We start from the raw sequence: 24,702 nt of genomic DNA on the forward strand, positions 1-24,702 counted from the left end.
CCACTACCCTCTCCGGCAATGCATTCCATGCCCCTACCACTCTCTGGAGTAAAGAACCTACCTCTGACGTCTCCCCTATATCTACCTCAAATGAAGATGCTTACACATGATGAATTGTGACGCTTAACTGAACAGAAATATCTAACAAAAATTCAAAACATAACACTGACAGGTTAACTCCATGTGCAAAAAAGTACAAGTCATTTGCTTATGACTTTAAAAAAACTTTAGAGTCCTAAATAATAATTCAAACTATGTGGGGGGAAAAGCAAATGGAAGCACTCCAGCAACACAGTTAAAAGGTACTCAACATAAAAACACCCACATGCACTGTTTGCTTACAAACAACTGAAAGAACAAAATATTAAAATGTTGCTCAAAATCTTTCCATGAAGTGGAGGGTCTAGGCCCGAAATGTCAGCCTTCCTGCTCCTCTGATGCTGCTTGGCCTGCTGTGTTCATCCAGCTCTACACCTTGTTATCTATTATGACATGGACTGCTTTCAGCACAATCTACCCATTCTTTCTTATTAGCCCTCATTATCACTTATACAGCCTTTCTTCTGTTCTGGCTTACCATCAACAATTCTCTTGTTTGCCTACCCTTTTTATATCTCTCTCTCTGGGCTCTATCTCCATCTATCCACTTAGCTTGTTAGTGCTGCCACCCCACACCCTCCCAAACCCAATCTTCAGCACAGATACCACTTTTTCCTAGCTGCTATCAATTCTGAAGATTTGAAACATTAACTCTGCTTCCTCCCCACAGATGCTGCCAGACTTGTTGAGTTTCTCCAGCAATTTTGTTTTTGTTTCATCGCTGCTAGAGTTCCTAAAAGGAATGTCCTAGACAGAACCATCTTCAACGGCTTCATAAAAGATCCCCCCCCCCCCCCAAATCATAAGGTCATGAGTGGGGATATTTGCTGATTATTGCATTGTAAGTGGCACATCAAATTTGTGCCACGTAAGTGCCAGACAATGACTATTTGCAACAAGGGAGAATCTAACCATTGTTCCTTGACAATCAATGGCATTAGCATCACTGAATTCCCCACTAGCAACATCCTGTGGGGGGTAATTGATCAGAAATTTAACTGGACTAGATATATAAGTAGTGTGACTATAAAAGCAGATCACAGATTAGGAATCCTGCATTGAGTAACTCAGTTCCTTACTCTCCAAAGCCCATCCACCACTACAAGGCACAAGTCAGGCTTGTGATGGAATCTCCTTTTTGCCTGAATGATTGCAGGTCTAACAACACTCAAGAGGCTTGACACCTTCCAGGTCAAGGCAGACTGCTTGAGTGGCACCACATTGTGTGTCAGGTTTGAAAATCCCCTAATGGCATTATGGTGTACCTACACCAAACAGACTGCAGTGGTTCAAGCAGACACCTCACTACCAAATCCTCAAAGGTAATAAATTCTGGCATAGCCTGCAACACCCACATTCCATGACTGTATTAAAAAAAATTGATGATGGTGGTTGAATCTGGAGTCTTCAAGCAAGTCAGTAAGTCATAATACTACAGAGGAACATCCTATAGATGCCAGTTCTGATGTAGATGTCTCAGAGGGTCTAATTTTCTCAAATCTTCAAGTTTATTGTATTCTATGTAAAATCCTACTCTCTGCTGCAGTTCCTGAGATGTCATTTTCTGCAGAGGAGTGGTCTCGAGCTGACGAGACTAGGAAGTAGTTGTGCGATACAAAGACGAAGTCTTACCCTAGAAGTAGCAGAGAAATCATCAGAATGTTTTTCATTTCCCTCTTCATAAGCCAATTCTGCCAGCAGTTGTGATGGGAGCTGACAGAGTTTCATTTCTTTTCAAACCACTGCTTTAACTTTTCCTCAGGCCATGAAGGACAAGAGGAAAACATTTTCAGCATCCATAAAGACCTTCACTGCTACCAAGATGATGAAAGAACAATGCAATGTCCCATTTCCAGTTTATGGGATTTTTATGGATCAGATTCTAAAAGATTTCTGCCTCGATTCAGACCTCGTTTGGTCAGTCTTCACTGCTTTGGCTTTGTCATTATCAATGTTACAGCCCAGCTGTTGAAACAAGCTGGCATCCCAGTTTGTCCAAGTCTTTGTCTTCCAAGAAGAAGATAGTTGAGCACTTACTTTCTCAAAATGAACTTAGAACACCAATGAAGATTTAAAGTTTTGGTGCAAGAAGCTTGGAAGGGGGTTGGAGGAAGGGGGAGGGAAGGTAGAATTGGGATGAGAATATAAATAATTATGACGTAAACAACTTATGGGTGGAGCAATCTTGAGGTGAGGTGTTTAACACGGAGTTAAAATCTACATTCTGATAGCTGGACTGTAGCATCAGTGACGTCAGATAATTTTGATCACATAGAACTGGGGTCCAAGTGAAGTCGTGCTGAGTTGCAGCTCTGTATTTATGGTAAATAAATGTTGATCAGTTTGTCCTGGTATAATGTTCAGTCTTCATTAATCTAAGGATCCTAGTAACTCAGTCATTACATTTACATGGTTGGAAGTGGGCAGCAAGTGCAAGGCGAAGGAATCAAAGTTCGATATTTGGGAAGAGGGTGATGTCAGCAGTCTTGAAGCACAGTGAACTGGATACAAATATGAAGTTCAGAAGACTGCAATGCTTCTCTTCAATGGTGAAGGTTGGGATGAGGGTGGGAATCAAGTAATCTGCTCTAAACCAAGCATTGGTGGCTTGGTTGTAATGGATACTGTGGGTGTAGCATTTTTGGTTGTGTTGAAAGTTAAAAATAAATTTATTTTCTGTAATTTAAAGTGTCAATTGCACGCAGAATAGTGTTTAGTCACACTGTTTTTAATTCGTCATCGTAAAAAGTATTAAAACTTGAATTCTTGTCATGTGACTTTTCTGTTAGTCACTGGAAATTCAAATAGTTTCTCAAGAGTAATTTTTATTAATGGATAGTGAAGGGATGTGGGTTAATTTGCTATTTTTCCTACAGCTTGACCAATCACAATAAGATGTTCAAAACTGGTTTTCTCGCAATCTTAATGAAAAGGTAAGTGCTTATTTGCGTAACTCCCAGAATTTAATTGTAGCACCCACTCAGAATGACATAAGAAACAAATAAATGCAAGACAGGATAATTTCTAAAAAACGTCATATGCATTTAAATTTCTTTTAGTCCCAAGGTCAATGTTAATTCTAGATCTTCAACGTTGTTCGGAGTGCTGCAGGCCTGGAAATTTCATTTTTGGTTCACTGAAGAATATCATATGAATTCATCACTAGAAACCTCTGGCCTTTTCTCATTCAGTGAACCAAAAAGAACAGCCGCAGGCCTGCAACGCTCCCAACGACCTTCAAAAATATATGCTCAAAAATATAATCCATATATACAGGACAGCTTCTTCCCTGGGCCTGACAGGTTTTCTTTGAGGAAGAAATATTTTCTGCTCAAGATAGGATGACTTTCCTCTGATTTCCTCTGTTGAAGACTAGACTAACTGCTATTGGCAGCTTTTAGAATAAAATGATCTTTTCTATTACAAGCCAGTTTTTGTTCTGTGATCACAGAAACAATATTCCTTTAGCAGTACTAATGATTTGATGTCAAAAGCCATTCTTGTACAATGGGGAATTAATCACAGTCATTCGCATCTTCTTCTGCGGTTCCTTCACATCCCCTCCTCCCTCCCCTCGATGGGTTTTAAATTCGCAGACTCCAAGTCTGGGGTGATCATTGTATCAAAGTTACTGTGATAATCGACAATAATAACTTTTTAAAAATATTTGTTCACAGGATGTGAATATTGCTGGCTAGGCCAGTATTTATTGTCTATCCTCAACTGCCCACAAGTGATCAGCATTAGATATTTTTAACTAATCTATTCACATATGTTTAGGGCAGTTGGAACCCAGACCTTCTAGCCCAGAGATAGGGAAACTACCACTGTATCACAAGTCCTTAAAGACAGTAATCTGCTGTATTCTGAAGTTTCTGCAAAAGAAGACCTATGGAAAAATGATTTACATTTCAGTGACTTTCCAGTGGGATGTCTAGGCATGAATTGAGCCTTGTCAGTACAGAACCACTAAAGGAGTCACCTGACCCAATGGTCTCAAGGCAAAATGCTTACATTCTATGCTCCTTTAAAAAAGTAAAAATGCCCATTTTCTTCAATCACAGGTGTATAAAATGAGTCTACAGGAATCATGACCGACTCTTACCAAAATCACCTAACATAAGAACAAATATTAGATTTTGGGTGATCAGCAGTTTGGTAGTAACAGGATCGAAAGAACACGATCTGAATTTCATTGATTAGATTTGATTAAAGAGGGCATGAGGCAAGATAGGAGACAAACTAGAGGAAGGTGTGAATTAGGACAGTAGATATCCTTTCAGGAAATTTAGTCCACTAGATTAGAGGGAAGGAAAGGGAGCAAAAGGGATAGCTAAACAGACGGTCTCCATTTTGTAATTTAAAAAACTATAGACTTGTCACACTTATTGTTGTAGATAAGGGTAGTGAAAGAAGTGTAGGGTGACTTAGAGAGATGGTTTATGGCAGAGAAAACAAAAAAGCCAGATATTACCTTTACCTTCATGGATAATCTTAGAATAGTGAGCAGCTTTAGCAATGGAAGTGGACATAACAGACCCATACAGATGGTCAAATTATGCAGCTGCTTTAGAATTTCACATCTGCATCTCTTAGGCTTAAGGAAGTGAAGATGCAACACAATCAGCAATATTTAATGTCCAAAGTTATTTGGCTAAACTTGAAACTATACAGGATTGATTTAAATATTAAAAACAGGCTGTGGAACATTAAATTATGTTATTACAGAATCCTTGTATCAGTGTATTTCCCTGCCTTAGTAATTGCCAGTCACCAGATATCTTGGCCAAATAGCTATTCTTTAGACATGATTACAGACAGGAAATGCCAGCAGGTTATTTGTCTAAGCCTGCTTTCACTCAGCATTTATACATATGCATTTTCCAATGGGATAACAGGACAACAGCAGCAACCAGAAGGATGTGCCCTCTCTCTAATCAGAGATGTTAAGGTCAATGATAAAATTTTAAAAATTTTCCTGTCAGAGATTAACTAACTGATTAGCTAATCAATGGAAATGCAGTACATATCGAGATGCCATAGTCAGGGGTCAAACAGGTATTTCTGTAACAAGCATTGTGAGTACAGTATGAGATGTTCCAGTTCTGAGGAAGAGCCACTGAACTTGAAATGCTAACTTTGCTTTCTCTCAACAGATACTGCCAGATCTGCCAAGTTTTGCCAGCAATTGCATTTTTGGTTCAGATCTCCAGCATCCTGTAGTTCTTTGTTTTATGTCATTATGGTATGTTGCTTCCTTGTGCCAGGACAAAGTACATCACAGAGAAGGTGCAGAACATTTTGCAAGGGAAAGAGAATGAGCTAGAAGGTGTAGCTACACAACAGTACCAACAACATAGAGAGGCATTGAAGCCCTAATGTGAAATTTCAGGATGAAGTTAAGAAATGCGAATTTGAAGATAGTAATCTCTGGATTTCTCCAAATGTTATATTATAGCCAGAATAGAAAGGGGAACAGAAGAAGCAGCAACATGTGGTTTGAATCACAATGTAGGAGGAAGGCTTCAGTCACTGAAACTAGTTCTGAGGCAGTAGACACTTATTCAAACAGGATGAGCTGTACCTCAATAAGACAGAGTTGAAGATCTTTGTGAGAGGCACACTCATCTGATTGGTAGGGTTTAAACTAAATTGGCAGTAGGATGCGCATAAGCATATAAAAGTGGAAAAGAGGAATAAAATGCAAGAAGTGAGAGTGTTAGACACAATTAGCAAGCTGAAGAGTTTCATACAAGGTAGCAGAAGACTTAAAAGAAATTTGGGGAAAAGACAGGATTACAATGTACCTAAATATGTATGGTGATTAAAGTTGGTGAGTTACAAACAAAAATTGTGGGAATATGATATGGTGGCAAAGACAGAAGTGTGGCTTAAAGTAGTAACAACTGTGCACTTAATATTTAAGGATACAATCTGTTTATAAAAGATAGAGAAGATAAAAAGGTAGGTAGGGTGGAAGTACAAAATAGGTTTACACATTATCGTGTTGGAAAGAGGGGATGTCATAGAGGGAGAAAGTACAAAATCCAACTAGTTAGTTTCCCCTAGAGGAACTCTTCCAAACAGAGAGAAAGAGATTGAGGAGCAAATCCATTGAGAAACGTAAAGATGCGTAGGCATGGTAACAGTGGACATATCGGTGGACCTTAATTACCCAAAATTTGATTGCCCTTTATGTTAACATTATCCCAATGAAGGAGAGGAATTTCTGAAAGGTGTTCAAGGAACGTTCTTGGTCAATATGCACTTAACCCAAAGGAGGCATAGCTGGATCTAGTTAGAGACAAAAAAAATTGCAGATGCTGGAATCTAGGTACACAAACAGGACACTGGAAGAACACAGCAAGCCAGGAGCATCTGGAGGAAAGGAGCAGTCAACGTTTCGGGTATTATTCTTCTTCAGGACTCTGCTAGAACCATAGTTGGATCTAGTGTTGGTAAAGTGAGGTGAGCCAAGTGGACCTAGTGTCTATTAGGGAAGCCTAAGGTAGAAGTTATCATATCATGAATCTTAGATCACTATTGGAGAGAACAAAGAACAACATAAAATCTAGATTGGAAAAAGGCTAAGTTTGACATGGAGATGGGATCTAGTCAGGGTAAAATGGAACCAAAGATTGATAAAAAGAACTGTAACAGAACAATGGATAATCTTTAAGGAAGAAGTGCTTCAAATGCAAGCTACTTATCTTACAAGAAGGATGAAAGGTAAGGCAATCAAAACCTGGGCTCCTTGGGTGATAACAAATAATAATGAAACAAAAGAGGCCATATGATATATATCTGCAAATTCTTCAATCGAGAACCAGGAAAAATACAATGGACTGACATTGGAGATGAAGAAGAAAATAGGACTCACAACGACAGGACATAAGAGTAAAATGGCAATCGATGTAAAAGGGACCCCAAAAGTCTTCCACCAACACATAAATGGTCAATTAATCACAAAAGGTAGATTGGATCACATTAAGGTCAAAAAGGTTAGAGGTGCAGGATAAGGCTAGAATACGTACAGTACTTTGTGAAATTGTTTTCTAAGGAGTGGGTGTCTGAAGAAATATTGGTCAAAGTAGAGATAATTGAATGAATAGATAGGTTGAAAATTGAGATGGAGATCAGACAAGAAAACTTGGCTCTAGTTTGGATAGATAAATTTCCTGGTCCTGATGTTTGCTTCCCAAGTTGCTGGAGGAAGTCAGGGCAGAAATAGTGAAAGGGTTCATCATAATCTTTCCCACATCAAGAAAGGACGAAGCTTTAGAAATATAAATCAGGACACAAAAAAAAATCAACAGGGAATTGGAGTGGTTTCAATTAACTAATGAAACCCAGCATGGATTTGTAAAAGGCAGACAGTGAAATTGAACTGAATATCAATGGAGTAACAGAGAAAATTGATGGAAATACAGTGAATGTTGTCTGGGCATGTTTCAGAATGTTTTGGACACAATACAACGCAAGATGTAAAAGGCTGGTTAATAAAACTGAGGCCCAGTTAGGATGGTTAGTATCCAATTGAAAAAAAACTTGGTTTGAAGGCAGAACACAGGGCTTTGTGGCAAAAAAGTTAATTTTCAGGCTGGAGGTTGGCAGACAGTCAAGGGCCAGTACTTAGATAACTTTTTTTTGATAATGCATAAACAATTCCAGGCCACTGGGGAAGTTTTGACATTAACTTGAATTGATGAAATTTTTCTGGAAGATAAAACGTATGTGCAAAGGGATTATCTCTTTTTTAAAATCTCAGTATTTTCTTCTATATTTTGACCATGTCTTGTTTCAGTGCTGTACTTTGGCTATAAATCAGAAAAAAAAACAAACACTTTGAACTATTTTGCACTTAAATTAAATCATGTTACCTGCACTAGACATAAACTCAGAAAACATGTTTAATCTCAGTTTAAATGAGTAATCCCAGATCAGGGACAATGCATGTTAAAGATGACTCGGTAAGCAACTTTATCTGCCAGACCATGTAATGCTACTTAAAGGATTTTTTACTCAAATTCATTGCAAGTGCTTCTTTTCAGTTCATTTGAAATGAGCTCCAAAGCAGACTTTAAGAAAAAAAATGAAATACATCGTGAAATTATTGTCCTTCATAAGGTCTGATTTTTAAAAAAGGTTAAAACAAAAGTTTTCCCATGCTGATAAGTCATAATTGTAGCGTTATATTTTACAGTGGTATTTGAATTTCTGGATCTCAATTTCATAAATATTAATGTTATATTACAATTGGAAAACATTAGTCAAGCTTGGGTTACAAGGCATATAAAATACATAAAACGTACACATTTTTTACTAAGAGATACAAAAGAACAAGAGGTCAATTCCATAAGCTTGCAATCATGTATTCTAAGCTTATCAAACAGACATTTATGGTCAGAATTTATTTATATAGTTACAAATTATTAGGTTTCTCTCTTTCACAAGTGGTAAAAAGGGACCTGGAATGAAATGGTGACAGAGTAGATCTGAGGGAAAATGGGAAAAGAGGAAACTGGGATAAAGTGGCAAGAGAGGTAGTTGGGGTAAAGCAACAAAAGAGGGAATTGGGCAATATTTTCCGTCTAATTTCTTCCATCAATGTGCAGAATTAATTTTATTGTATCAAGGTAATGTGTGCATGTGCGACACCAGTAGAAAAGGTGCCTCTATATTTTAAGGAGTCACCACAGGTATGAAAGAGGAAGAAAGAATCTGACCCCCAACTGTTGATACTGCTACATTTTGTCCCCAGAGGACCAGATCTCATGAATTCAATTTTAAATTTATCATGATGGCATTTGAATTCATGATCTCTGTGGTTAAGTTGTGTGCCATGACTACTATACCACCACCCTGTACATATTTTAGTTTACATTTTGCAGCTTGTATTTTAGTCTTTTGACTGAAGTTGAATTGGTAATGATAGGATAAGATAATATGAGGAACTTTGTTTCAATTTGACAAGATCAAAATAGAAAGAGCAAAATCTTCCCTTTAAATTGATAAAAACATGCACCAATGATTGTGTGGCACCAATGATTAGGCTCCACTTGAGTCAGAATGGGAACAGCAAATGTAAACAACACAGAAGGGTTACTGGACCCAAAACATAAACTTTGCTTTCTCTTCACAGATGCTGCCAGACATGTTGAGTTTTTCCAGCAATTGGTGTTTTGGTTTATTGTTGATAAGGAATTGCTGATAAAACTAAGGCAATAAATAGAGTTATAGAACAGAAGATAAAATTAGTTCACAAAAAAATAGAAAAACTGCAATTAAAATGAAGCTGAACTGTCTGCACAGCAATGCACACATTGTCTGGAGAAACTAGGAGCTATAATACGTTGGATGCAAAATATGTTCTGAGAATTTGGACATTGTCAGGATTACTGAAACAGGGTTACAGGAAAATCAAAACTGGAAATTTGCCAAGTGGAACATATTTAGAAAAGGAAGTATGGTAAAATTTAGAGGTGGAGGAACTGTACTTATTCGAGACAACAAAATGCAGGAGGAAAAATGTGATAGTTATCAAGACAACAGAAATAGAATTCACCCTGGATTACATTAAAAGATAAATCACACTAATAGGTGCAATCTACAAACTCCTAATCATGGAAGGGTGAAGGTAGTGGTGGTTGCAACATTAGGAAATGTGTAAAAAGTATAAAATAATTGTTATGGGATGTTTCAACTGCACCAAAATTAACTGAAAAAAAAATTCAGTCACTGCAAGTGTGCAGAACTTTGTACACTCTGAGAATAACAATTAGTGTAAGGCAAAGCAGCAGGTGACGAGGAAGCTTCAACTCCATTGAAAATTAGGAAAAAAGTTAAGGAGAAGGAGAACTCAAGAGCTGTTAGTAATGGAGGTAATAGGACCCAAAAAGAAGGTGCAAAAACTGGCACAAGGGCACTTTATCTGAATGATCAGAGCATTCGAAACAAGGTGGATGAGTTGACGGTGCAAATCATGGCAAATGGGTATGATTTAGTGGCCATTATAGAGACATGGTTACAGGATGGTCATAAAAACCAAAAGAACTGCGGATGCTGTAAATCAGGAACAAAAACAAAGTTGCTGGAAAAGCTCAGCAGGTCTGGCAGCATCTGAGGAAGGGTCACCGGACCCGAAACGTTAACTCTGTTTTCTCCTCCACCAGACCTGCTGAGCTTTTCCAGCAACTTTGTTTTTGTACAGGATGGTCATGACTGGGAGTTAAATATCCAGGGGTATCAAACTGTTCAGAAGGACAGACAGGAAGGTAAGGGAGATGTTGTTGCTCTGACTTTTAAGGATGATATCAGGGCGGAGTGAGAGATGATATAGGTTCTACTGAACAAAACGTTGAATCCATTTGGGTGGAAATTAGGAATAGCAGGGAGAAGAAGTCACTGATAGGTGTGGTCTATAGGCCACCAAATAATGACATCGTGGTGGGGCGGGCAATAAACATAGAAATAGCTAATGCATGTAAGAATGGTACAGCAATTATCATGGGGGATTTTAATCTACATATCGATTGGTCAAACCAGGTCGGTCATGGCAGCCTTGAGGAGGGGTTCATAGAATACATCCGCGATAATTTCCTTGAACAATATGTAATGGAACCTACGAGGGAGCAAGCTATCCTAAATCTAGTCCTGTGTAATGAGACAGAAATAATTAATGATCTCACAGTTAGGGATCCTCCAGGAAGGAGCGATCACAGTATGGTTGAACTTAAAATACAGATGGAGCGTGAGAAGGTTAAATCCAGTACCTATGTCCTGTGCTTAAACAAAGGAGGCTATGAAGGAATGAGGAAGGAGTTAGCTAAGGTAGAATGGGAGAAAAACTTTATGGTGGGTCAATTGAGGAACAGTGGAGGACTTTCAAAACAATTTTTCACAGTGCTCAGCAGAAGTATATTCCAGTGATAAAGGAAGAACTGTAGGAAAAGAAAGAGCCAGCCATAGATGTCTAAGGAAATAGAGGAAAGTATCAGATTGAAAAAAAAACACATACAAAAAAGCAAAGAGTAATGGGAAACTAGTAGACTGGGAAATCTTTACAGGCCAACAGAAAGCCACAAAAAAAGTTATAAAGAAAAGTAAGATAGATTATGAGAATAAACTAGCTTAGAATATAAAAACAGGCAGCAAAAGTTTCTATAAATATGTAAATCGTAAAAGAGTGGCGAAGGTAAACATTGGTTCCTTAGAAGATAAGAAGGCCAATTTAATAACTGGGAATGAGGAAATAGCCGAGACATTAAACAGTTACTTCGTGTCGGTCTTCATAGTGGAAGACACAAATAACATGCGGAAAACTAATGGCAAGAAGGTTATAGCAGGTGAGGACCTAGAAACTATCATTATCACTAAGGAGGCAGTGCTGGGCAAGCTAATGGGGCTAAAGGTAGACAAGTCTCCTGGCCCTGATGAAATGCATCCCAGGGTATTAAAAGAGGTGATGGGGGAAAGAGCAAATGCACTAGTAATTATTTACCAAAATTCACTGGACTCTGGGGTGGTTCCTGCAGATTGGAAAACAGCCGATGTGACGCCACTGTTTAAGAAAGGAAGTAGACAAAAAGCAGGTAACTATAGGCCAGTTAGCTTAACTTCGGTAGTGGGGAAAATGCTTGAATCTATCATTAAGGAAGAAATAGCAAGACATCTGGATATTAATTGTCCCATTGGGAACACCTAGCATGGGTTCATGAAGGGTAGGTCATGTTTAACTAATTTGGTGGAATTCTTTGAGGACATTAGTTGCATGGTGGACAATGGGGAACCTGTGGATGTGGTGTATCTGGATTTCCAGAGGCATTTGACAAGGTGCCACACCAAAGGCTGCTACATAAGATAAAGTTGCACGGTATTACAGGTAATGTATTGGCATGGATAGAGGTTTGGTTGACCAGTAGAAAGCAAAGAGTAGGGGTAAATGCGCGTTTTTCTGGTTGGCGGTCAGTGGCTAGTGGTGTGCCTCAGGGACCTAAATTGTTTACAATTTACATAGATGATTTGGAGTTGGGGCCTAAGTGTGGTGTGTCAAAATTTGCAGATGACACTAAGGAGAGTGGTAGAGCAAAGTGTGCAGAAGGCACTGAAAGTCTGCAGAGGGATATAGATGGTCTAAGTGAGTGGGCAAGGGTCTGGCAGATGGAGTACAATGTTGATAAGTGTGAGGTCATCCATTTTGGTAGGAATAACAAAAAAATGGACTATGTTTTAAATGGTAAAAAAATTGCAGCACGCTGCTGTGCAGAGGGACTTGGGCGTCCTTGTTCATGAATCGCTGAAGGTGGGATTGCAGGTGCAGCAGGTAATTAAAAAGGCAGATCGAATTTTGTCTGCCATTGCTCGAGGGATGGAGTTTAAAAACAGGGAGGCTATGCTGCAGCTGTATAGGGTCCTGGTGAGGCCACATCTGGAGTACTGTGTGCAGTTTTGGTCTCCTTACTTGAGAAGAGATATACTAGCACTGGAGGGGGTGCAGAGAAGATTCACTCGGTTGGTTCCAGAGTTGAGAGGGTTGGATTATGAGGAGAGACTGAGTAGACTGGGATTATACTCATTGGAATTCAGAAGAATGAGGGGAGATCCTATAGAAACATATAAGATTATGAAGGGAATACATAAAGTGGAGGCAGGGAGGTTGTTTCCGCTAGCAGGTGAAACTAGGACTAGAGGGCATCGCCTCAAAATAAAGGGAAGCAGATGTAGGACTGAGGTCAGGAGGAACTTCTTCACCCAAAGGGTTGTGAATCTGTGGAATTCCCTGCCCAGTGAAGCGGTTGAAGCTACCTCACTGAATGTTTTTAAGGCAAGGCTAGATAAATTTTTGAACAGTAAAGGAATTAAGGGTTATGGTGAGTGGGTGGGTAAGTGGAGCTGAGTCTCAAAGAGATCAGCCATGATCTTATTAAATGGCGGGGCAGGCTCGAGGGGCCAGATGGTCTACTCTTGCTCCTAGTTCTTATGTTCTTATGTTATGTTCTTATGTTCTATCCCAGTATTTGTAAAAAGCCAAGCAAGAAAGAATAGAGTAAAGGATCCAATAAAGGAAAATGAATCAGAGCATTAGAAGGAGAGAACAATTGTGACCGTAATGACATGGGGCTTGGGGTAGGGATTGAAAAGGGCACGATCATGATAAAGGCCAGTGAATACGTTTGGAGAAAACTATTTTTTGAGGAGCTAAAATAATGTGATAGTAAACAACAATAATGGCAAATAGTGATGTAGAACAGCAATGGTAAACTTTTAAAATGGTATTCAACAAAGCCCAAAACTTTTTCTTTGGAAAAAAACAAGAATAAACTAAAAATTAAAAGAGACACCTTGGATGAACAGTGAGAGAGAAACATGTGAGGATAAGGATTATGATACACAGTACGTGGACTGCCAGAGAAAGGCAATAACACCATAAGATACAGGAACAGAATTAGGTCATTTGGCCCATCAAGTCTGATCTGCTATTTGATCATGGTTGATATGTTTCTCAACCCCATTTTCCTGTCTTTTCCCGATAACCTTGATCCCCTTACCAATCAAGAATTATCTGTCTGTGTCTTAAACATACTCAATGACCTGGCCTCCATAGCCCTCTGTGACAATGAGTGCTACAGATTAACCACCCTCTGACTTAAGAAATTCCTCCTTACCTCAGTTCTAAAGGGAGGCACCCTCACTCTGAGGTTGTGCCCTCTGGTCCTAGTCTTTCCTACTTTTGGAGACAAATTTTCCACATCCACTCTATCCATGCCTCTTAGATTCCCTCCCACACCCCTCTCTCCTTCTAAATTTCATAGAGTACAGACCCAGAGTACTCAACCTTTCCTCATATGACAAGGCCTTCATCCCCAACTTTTGTAAGCCTCCTTTGGATCCCCTCCAACTCCAGCACACCAAAGCTGCTCACAATGTTCCAAATGCGCTCTGACCAGAGCCTTATACAGCCTCAGCAGAACATCCCTGCTCTTGTATTCTAGCCTTCTTGAAATGAATGCTAACATTGTATTTGCCTTAACTGCCAACTAACCTGCATGTTAAGCTTAGGAGAATCCTGAACTAGTACTCCCAAGTTGCTTTGTGCTTAAGATTTCCGAAGCCTTTCCCCATTTAGAAAACAGTCTATGCCTCTACTCTTCCTACCAAAGTGCATTCCCACACTTTCTCACACGTTCCCACATTATATTCCATCTGCCACTTCTGTGCTCACACTCCTTGCCCATCCAAGTCCTTCTTCAGCCTCCCCATTCCTCAACACTACCTGTCTGTCCACCTATCTTGGTGTCATCTGCAAACATAGCAACAATGTTGTCAGTTCCTGCATCCATATTGTTAATGTATAATGCACATGGTTGTGGTCCCAATGTGGACCCCTGCGGGACTCCACTGGTTCCTGGCTGCCATCCTGAAAAAGAACCCTTTATCCCTACTCTCTGCCTTCTGCCAGTCAGGCAATCCTCTATCCATGACAGTACCTTGCCCCAATACTATGAGCTCTTATCTTATTTCACAGCCTCCTCTGTGACATCTTGTCAAAGGTGTTCTGGAAATCCAAATAGATCATGTTCACTGGCTCTCCTTTGTCTAACTTCTTCATCACCTCCTGAAAGAATTCTAACAGATTTGTCAGGAATGACCCCACTTTGATGAAGCTGTGTGGATTTGGACTTTTTTTTAAACATGCACTTTTGAGTACTCCACAATCTAATCCTTAATAATGGACTCTAAAATGTTACCAACGACTGAGGTCAGGTTACATTAGGCATTTTCCTGTCCCTTGGGACCCTGCCCGAGTCCTGAGATTCCTGAAAGATCACTAGCAATGCCTCTACAATCTCTTCAGCTATCTCCTTCAGAATTCTGGGGTGTAATCCATTTGATTTGGGTGATTTATCTACCTATAGACCTTTCAGCTTCCCCAGCACCTTCTCCTTCGTGATGACCACTATGCTCACCTCTGCCCCCTGACTCTCGAAGTTCTGATGTGACTCTGGTGTCTTCCACTGTGAAAATTGATGCAAAATACCCATTCAGTTCCTCTACCATCTCTTTGCTCCCCAGTACTATTTCTCCAGCTTTATTTTCCAGCAGTCCAATGTCCACTCTTGCCTCTCTCTTACCTTTAATATGTCTAAAAAAGATCTTTAAATCTTCTTTTGTATTACTATTTAGCTAACTCTTATGTTTCATCTTCTCCCAGCTTATTGTTTTTTTAGTTATCCTCTGCTGGTTTTTAAAGGCTTCCCAATACCTTAGCTTGCCATTAATCTTCACCACGTTATATACTATTTCTTTTGCTTTTATGCTGTTTTTGACTTCCCCTGTCAGCCATTGTTGCTTTGTCTTCCCCTTAGTATGTTTCTTCTTCTTTGGGATGAATCCTCTAAGGGAGGCGATGGCCTAGTGGTATTATCGCTGGACTATTAATCCTGAGACCCAGATAATGTTCTGGGTAGCCGGGGTTTGAATCTCGCCACCGCAGATGGTGGAATTTGAATTCAATAAATATCTGGAATTAAGAATCTAATGATGACCATGAATCCATTGTTAATTGTCAGGAAAAACCCATCTGGTTCATGAATGTCCTTTAGGGAGGGAAACTGACATCCTTACCTAGTCTGGTCTACATGTGACTCCAGATCCATAGCAATGTGGTTGACTCTTAGGGATAGACAATAAATGCTGCCTAGCCAACGAAGCCCTTATCCCGTGAATGAATAAAGAAAAACAAAATTCTGCTGTACCTCCCAAATTATACCCAGAAACACCTGCTATTGCTACTCCACTATCTTCCCTGCTATGGTTCCCTTCCAACCAACTCTGGCAAGCTCATGTCTCATGTATTTTTTGTTACCTTGACTCAATTGTAATACCGTTGCATCTGATTCTAGTTTCTCCCTCTCAAACTCCAGGGTGAATTCTATCATATTATGGTCACTGCTTCGCTAGGGTAGGAGGTGGGGGTCCTCGGCCACAAGTGCTCAAAAAACAAAGGCTCGTATATTCCTTTTCTTGAGGTCAGCTACCAACCTGATTTTTCCAAGTCCACCTGCATATTGAAGTTCCCCATGATTATTGTCATAGTGCCTTTCTTACATGCTTTTTCTAACTCCTGATTTTTTTACTGCCATATATCTTGACGGCTGCTAGGAGGCTTGTACATAACTCCCATCAGGGTCATTTTTTCATTTGTGGCTCCTCAACTCTACCCATTCACAGATTCTACGCCTTCCAACGCTATATCACTTCTTCGCATTAATTTAATTTCATTTTTTCCTAACAATGCAACACTGTCCCCTCTGCCTATCCGCCTGTGCTTTCCATAGGATATCTATCCTTGGATATTTAGCTCCCACCCTCATTTCCGTGAAGCCATGTCATTGTGATTCCCACAACATCGCACCTGCCAATTTCAACCTGTGCTATAAGTTCATTTACCTTGTTTTGAGACAGCATCTACCCCATTAATCTTTAAAAGCATGATGTGGGAAATATATGAAGAAATTTGAAAAGAAGCAAAAATAAACAAAAACAGAAATTATGAAATTAAATAAGAAAGGAACATAAACCAAAATTATAAATTCTTTCATAGACGCATAAACTTTAAAAGCATGCTGTGATAGGGTGAGGGCAATTAAAAAGGAATGCCAGCATAAAATCACTGGACGTTCTATTTCAATAAACCAAAGGGCCAGGGATACAAGTGTAGACTGGAGCTCTAACTCCCTTGGAACTCCCTCGCAGGAGTAGGCTATTCACACCATTAAGCCTGCTCCACCATTTAATTAGATCAGGGCTGATCATCTACATCAAAGCCAATTTTCCACACAATTTCCGGGTCTCTCAATGCAATTAGTCTCAAGGAATCTATTAATTTTGGTCCTGAACCTGCTCAATGTTTGTCCAGTATTGTATAAGATTTACATTTTAATATTATCAAACTTTATTTTAAAAGCTCCACTCAGTCAGAGTGGCTAACTTGGGCCTGTTTCGTCCACAAATGGTCTCATTTTCCTTCAATTATCAGACACATCTTAACACTGTTAACCATTTCTGAGGGTCAGTCTCCTCGGCCATTTTTTCCTGGATTGTTTTATCTCTAAGTTCGGGACTTTCTGAGTGGTTGACCATGCCATTCTCCTCTATTATGCACTCTCCTTTGGACTGTCTAAACAGCTTATCCATCCACATGGCTCTGGTATCCTCAGTTCTATTCTTAGCCCATTTCTCTTCAAATCAAAACATCATTCCTTGTTACATTTATGGAAACCATGTACATGGATGCAAACCCTGTGTCAGTTTGCTTTACTACTTCCATGCAATCAGTCTAGCCAGCTGTCATTAATTCAAGTTAGGTCAAAACTTCCATTCCTGGCATTCAATTGGTAAGGATATTGTTCTTAACCAGTGCCAGAAACTCTTCATCTTAGAACTGGTCATATCTTTATAATGACTGAGGATGTGCAGAGCCATGGTCCAACACACAGCGGAACCATACAATCTGATATTTTATTTATCAACACTACTTAATTACACTTGGTAACATTAAGTACAATAGCTTCAGTCTCATTGATCACCATAAAAATATGGCATACCTTCAATCAATACTTCCAGGTCCCTTTTGCTGGCCCCCCAACTGCCTTTAACTCAAACTCTGGAAGCACCCCCCTAATTCTCTCATTTTCAGAAATATCTTTGACAATTCCTTCATTTATCTGTGATAATTTGGTTTTGGCTGATCCAAAGAGAGAAAGAATTTCAAATTTAGTGTTGGATGCTGGAAATTAAGCTCTGTTCACATGGTTCATGGAATTCCCACCAACATAATACTGTAGGTTGTGTAAAATCTTGTTAAATGATAAGTTTTCATTAAAAAAAATCACGAGCATTGTTGATACATGAAATAAAAGTAACTGTAGCTGTGGTATTGTGGTATTAACCATTGTGTAATTACTGTCATGAAACTACATTTTAAGCCATGACCTATATTACAAATGAGAAAACCTAATTTCCTCTTGCAGGTAATTAATTGAGTGGAAAAGTGTATTAACAGAGTTGCTAGAATTATTTTCTCTAAGCTGCTTATTAGTATCCTTCTTACGGTGTAATCTGGAAAGAGCTGGACACTTGCTCTAGACAAATACAGGAAGAAAACGGATAATCAGAAAAAGTGTACAGGATGCATTCAAAATATTCCGCTAAATCTCTGGATGCAGACTTTTAATTTCTTGGAAATTTTTCATCTAACTTGTGTAGCAGTGACTTGTGCTGATTCCCCCACGTAACCTCATTGCTACTGAGGCAATTTATATATATCTTTGCACTGCAAGATTGCTGCATTTGCATCACTTCACAGTTACGCATGCTAAAATTCACTGATGTTTATTTACAGAGCTCCAACCAGCATGCACAAGACCAATCATGCTAGTTTTCTGGTTATGCAGAGTATACTGATATAAATTTAAATTTAGGAGATTTAAAAAAAAAAATCACTTAACTAAAGTGCTGACAATCTCAGAACATCCAAAACACTTCAGACATTTCCCAACTCTGCAATCAGAAGGACTAAAAGCCAACATGCCCTTCACAATGTGTCTGCCAATGCTATACATGATAATGGTAGGCTGAATCAGAGGCTGAAGGTAATCAGCTCCACAGGAAATTTAGAAATTTCAACAAACATTTTGTTTAGTACAAGTTTCAGTGATCATATATAAGTTTCAGTGCATGAACAGGTTCTTGATTAGTAAGGGGATCAAGGGTTATGGGGAGAAGGCAGCAGAATGGTGGAGCAGACTTGATGAGCCAAATGGCCTAATTCTGCTCCTATATCTTATGATAATTTCTGCTTAACTGTGACCCTGGGAATTTGCAGCTATAGACAGATGAGCGGTGATTTTAAAAACAGAATTAAGAATAACTAAAAAGGTTAAGTTTTGACTTTTTATAATTTTGTATACAGCTGTAGATAAAAGGCATTGCTCACTGATGCAATCACCATCAACCATTAGTATCAGAGTAAAACAGTAATAAACCTTGAAACATATGGAAGAATGAAATATTGGCAAACAGTCATAACAGGAGAAATTGGCATCAAATTCCAACTATATTTCCTTGCAGTAACATTCTTCATCTGAGATGACATTTTACTTGAAGTTTTGAAATTTAATATTTTCACTGTGGCTGCAGTCACTCATCAATTTCAGTTATCCTGACAGTTCTCCAAAATTCCCACAGTGTATGTCAGAATTCATTAAGGTAATTTTTAAAGTTAGTCCACTGTGTCCAAATTCCACAAGTAGCCTACTTACCTCTTGGAATGGATTTTTGTTTCTTGGAACAGAGCTGCAAAAACAGACAAACAAAATTATTGACAGAATGGTAAAGAGGGGACAAACCCAGTATAAGAAAATGCTGGGAGTGCAAATACATTTTACAGGAAAGAAATACTGTAATACTAAAATTTCCTCTTTATGTTTTTTTTATTCATTCACGGGATGAGGGCGTCATTGGCTAGGCCAGCATTTATTGCCCATCGCTAATTGACCAGAGGGCAGTTAAGAGTCAACCACATTGCTGTGGGTCTGGAGTCACATGTCGGCCAGACCAGGTAAGGATGGCAGTTTCCTTCCCTAAAGGACATTGGTGAACCAAACGAGTTTTTCCAACAATCGGCAATGGATTCATGGTCATCATTAGATTCTTAATTCCAGATATTTTATTGAATTCAAATGCCTCCATTTGCCACGGCGGGACTCGAACCTGGATCCCCAGAACATTAGCTGGGTCTCTGGATTAACAGTCCAGTGATGACACCGCTAGGCCATTGCCTCCCCATTGTCCTCTAGTATTGCATTTGCATGCAATACACATGTTGGTTTTCCTCTGCATTTGTATTCTTGCAAAATGTCTTGATGAGTGCAAGACAAAAGGCTTTGACAAAATGTATCTTCTTCAACAATATTCAGTTTATCATTCATTGTACTCCTAAATTTAGTTTGATAAATGATGGCAAAATTCAACACTTTCTAAATCAATTTATTCATGTGAATATTGTTGAACAATAGTTTCCATTCTATTCTGGCCTTGAGGTTACAAAAGATGGGTAAACATTTTAATTGAAGCTGATTAGCAATTGCACAATAACTTTAACATGTGCTTCTATAAATATATAAACAGCATATTAACAAGATCATAATGTAACTAGCTTCTTAAACTGTGACCTTCCAAATACATCAAATAATACTGAACAAAACAAATTGATTTTTGTTTTTTAAAAACTGTATCACAAATCCAAGAGACATTGACACAAACAATAGTTCTCTCACTGCTGTCTCATGCAAAATCAGTCAGAGCAGGCAGTAAGCTGGTAAAGTGTCTCAACGGTATGGCTGAGTGCCACACTTATTGGCAATTATTCCACTGATCTGCTGGGAAATCCATTATGGAAGGGGTTTTAATGTTCTTGGAGAAAAAAGTTTATTTCTCAATATTTTGGGATGCACTGTTAGTGTACTAAAGATGAAAATTTGCTTCATTAGTTCAGTGATACTGTCAGTGATGAAATGAACAGTGGATGACACCACAATTTTAAAATGTTTATTGGTCAATATTAGTGTTAGTCAAGGCAATTACTCAAAAAAGTGTCTTGAAGAAAAAGGAAAATATCAAACAATATTGAAGTTTATAATTCTTGGAACAGAATTTTAAAATGAATACTTATGACTGAAGCGCTCTTTGAAACTAAGTTCTGCTACATGGGAAAAGTAAACATTGCAAAGTCACATTTTATTGCAAATTGCTGAGAACGTTTTTCACAACCAGTTTTACAACTGGTTAAAGAAATCTTCCACTGCACTAATGCACTGACTTATAACATCCGTATACTATATTGAATACATGTGCTGATCTTTCTGAACCTACCTCTCACTGCCACGAAGCATTTTTGGATCAAAATATCTGTAGTCGTCTGTTTCCTATGAAAATAAATCAAGGGTTTTAGATCAGAGTTAGAAATAACTTAATAAAAGTAATGCTTGGGAAGGGTGGGGGGGGTGGAGAATGGAGGAGAAAATTTTGCAAAATTATAGCATTATATGGAAGTGTAATATGTACACATTAATAATATTCATCTGACTAGTGAAGCATGCAAAACATTACACCCCTTCAATATCAAAAAATCAGATTGAGTAACTGCTGATATATTTTGATCGGTATTACTATGAAGTCACAGAAATGCCAGTGCAATTAACTGCTCAGAATTAAATTTTTGAGCATCAACTTCCACTTTTCACAAACTTAAATTTTTCCAATCTTTAAAGTCAATAATACATTGATTCATGACATCAATGTGTAAGAAGAGAATTGATCATGTCACTAGCTGTGGAACCACATACTGTGCAGTAAGTTGATGTTTGGAGGTTTAATTCGTTCCACAGACGGTAGGATTAGCAAACCAGCATTAAAATATTGATTACTTCTGAGAAGAAACTTCTTTCTATTAGATGCCAAGAACGTAAGCATTAATCTAAAGCTTGTTCTATTGCTGGCTAATTTAAAAGTTCTTCATCCAACTAATTGCTAGAGATAAAGTAATTAAAATGAAAAATACAGAATGACCGCCATAATCAGTGATTTAATTTTAAACAAAAGTTAAGTTTGCTTCCCATTTGGACTTCCCAAAACTGAGCATGATTACAGTTTGCCCAGAGTTCTGTTACTGCAGGTGCAAAGTAGTAGACTTTCCAATTGTTCCCACCCTCTGGTAAGGGATGTACAGCCAAGACTTGTAACTCCACATGTAGCAGACTCCAAAAGGAATGCATTCAAACTTTCTTAGACAATCCATCAACAGACCTGAGTGTGACAGCAACTGTTCATAGCAATAAGTTCAACAATCTCAGTAACTTATTTAAATGCTTGGATCGTGTTGTGATTTTTATTCATGCCTAATTCACACAATTTTCAACATCAGTAGCGAAGAAGTAAAAATCATTGTTGCAATTATAAAAATTGTAAGATTATGTTTAAAGACCTTTAAGTTAGGATGAAATGCAGGGACGAGTGGAACTCATGTAACCAGTTCTAACTGTTACCCAAGAACAAGATTGGGTGGCTTGCTTGCTAAAAGGGGAATCCAAGTTGTCTTACTAGAAAGGTGGTGCAAGATTTCACACCTGCAAACAATGACCAGGATGGCTATATTTAAGTCACAAGGTGTAAGGCATGACAGGTTTTGTGAACGGTTATACTTAGAACTGTCCTTTAATTGCAAGATAAAATTGAATTGAGGGTACAGATGCAGGATACAATTTTCATTTCAAACATGGATGCAAGGCCCAGGTGATCTGATCTATATAGATATGAGAGGCAGAGTAGAGAGACAGAGACAGCCAATCTTTAATGTTCAGAATCTAGAAGTGGGTAAGAGTTTGTGTTTGGATTAAAGAGTCTAAGTTTTTAGGGATTTAAAACAGGCTGGAAGGTTTGCCTAGCTTCAGGTAGAGAATAGAATCTCCAGGGTAACACTCACCATATGAGTTAGATCAGGGATTAACAGTTAACTAACTGGAAACAGGAGAAGGAAGCAAGTCAACAGCAGTGAAGAATAGCTTTGGACATGTCATAGAGAATGAAGTGTTCACTTAAAACACAGAGCAAAGTATAACTGTGAAGGGGAACTTCTACTGTTTTAAAGGTTAACTGGTTGATCTGGAACTGCATCTTTCAATTTTGGATAAATGGAAACAGTGATGTGATCTGTTCCGAAGTATCCCTGACAGTGAGCTCGAGTGGGTTGATTGTTAGGCATCAAACGAAAACTTGGAATGATTTGCCTGGAAGAAGTTGCAAGGTATTTACACTTGGAGACAATGGCAGCAGTCTCTGAGTTCACAATAAGTTTCAAGTTTATGGAAGTCCCAAAAAGGTGTTTCAGGAATCTTGTTGTAAACAACTGTACTGTAAGCTGCCCATTTAATTCTAAGATGAAAGAGAGTTGGGGTCAAGAACACTGAGAACCGTTTCTACCTGGATAGAAGGTTAATGGGTTTCATGTTGCCATATGTAAAAGTGTGGATGAAGCCATTTTGAAACCTGGTTACAGAAGTCCCTACAAAATGAATATCACAGACAGACAGCAGTCCTATCTGAGATAACAAGGTGTAGACATGGATGAACACAGCAGGCCAAGCAGCATCAGAGGAGCAGGGAAGCTGACAATTCGGGCCTAGACCCTTCTTCAGAAATGGGGGAGGGGAGGGGTTTCTGAAATAAATAGGGAGAGAGGGGGGTGCGGATAGAAGATGGATAGAGGAGAAGATAGGTGGAGAGGAGACAGACAGGTCAAAAAGAGGCGGGGATGGAGGCAGTAAAGGTGAGTGTAGGTGGGCAGTTAGGGAGGGGATAGGTCAGTCCAGGGAGAACGGACAGGTCAAGGGGGCGGGATGAGGCTTGTAGGTAGGAGATGGGGGTGGGGCTTGAGGTGGGAGGAGGGGATAGGTGGGAGGAAGGACAGGTTAGGGAGGCGGGGACGAGTTGGGCTGGTTTTGGGATGCGGTAGAGGGAGGGGAGATTTTGAAGCTTGTGAAGTCCACATTGATACCATTGGACTGCAGGATTCCCAAGCGAAATATGAGGTGCTGTTCCTGCAACCTTCGGGTAGCATCGTTGTGGCACTGCAGGAGGCCCAGGATGGACATGTCATCTAAGGAATGGGAGGGGGAGTTGAAATGGTTCGCGACTGGGAGGTGCAGTTGTTTAGGGCGAACCGAGCGTAGGTGTTCCGCAAAGCGGTCCCCAAGCCTCGGCTTGGTTTCCCCGATGTAGAGGAGGCCACAACGGGAACAGCGGATACAGTATACCACATCAGCAGATCTGCAGGTGAACATCTGCTTGATGTGGAAAGTCTTCTTGGGGCCTGGGATGGGGGTGAGGGGGGAGGTGTAGGGGCAGGCGTAGCACTTCCTGCGGTTGCAGGGAAAAGTGCCGGGTGTGGTAGGGCTGGAGGGGAGTGTGGAGCGGACAAGGGAGTCACGGAGAGAGTGGTCCCTCCGGAAAGCAGATAAGGTTGGGGAGAGAAAAAGTCTTTGGTGGTGGGGTCGGATTGCAGATGGCGGAAGTGTCGGAGGATGATGCGTTGGAGGTTGGTGGGGTGGTACGTCAGGATGAGGGGGATTCTGTTCTGGTTGTTATTGCAGGGAGCGGGTGTGAGGGATGAGTTGCGGGAAATGCGGGAGACACGGTCGAGGGTGTTCTCGACCACTGAGGGAGGGGGAAGTTGCGGTCCTTGAAAAACGAGGACATCTGAGATGTTCGGGAGTGGAATGCCTCATCCTGGGAGCAGATGCGACGGAGGCGAAGGAATTGGGAATAGGGGATGCCATTTTTGCAGGAAGGTGGGCGGGAGGAGGTGTACTCCAGGTAGCTGTGGGAGTCAGTGGGCTTGAAATGGATATCGATATCCAGGATCTCTGGCAACCACCTGGAAACCGATATCCATTTCAAGCCCACCGACTCCCACAGCTACCTAAAATACACCTCCTCTCATCCACCTCCCTGCAAAAATGCCATCCCCTATTCCCAATTCCTTCG

At 39.7% G+C, this 24,702-nt stretch overlaps 1 protein-coding gene across 1 annotated transcript in view; it reads right to left on the reverse strand.

The window, feature by feature from the left end:
* scfd1 (sec1 family domain containing 1) overlaps positions 1-24,702 on the reverse strand; it is a 141,658-nt gene that overhangs the window by 22,368 nt on the left and 94,588 nt on the right. Inside the window, exons 16-17 of the mRNA XM_048600432.1 lie at positions 21,034-21,086; positions 19,422-19,455 (exon numbers count right to left, since the gene is read on the reverse strand). Of these exons, the coding sequence (XP_048456389.1) occupies positions 19,422-19,455; positions 21,034-21,086 (87 nt within the window). The remainder of the gene's footprint in view (positions 1-19,421; positions 19,456-21,033; positions 21,087-24,702) is intronic.

Source organism: Rhincodon typus, chromosome 8, assembly GCF_021869965.1.
Source record: "Rhincodon typus isolate 14 chromosome 8, sRhiTyp1.1, whole genome shotgun sequence".
Classification (NCBI taxonomy): Eukaryota; Metazoa; Chordata; class Chondrichthyes; order Orectolobiformes; family Rhincodontidae; genus Rhincodon; species Rhincodon typus.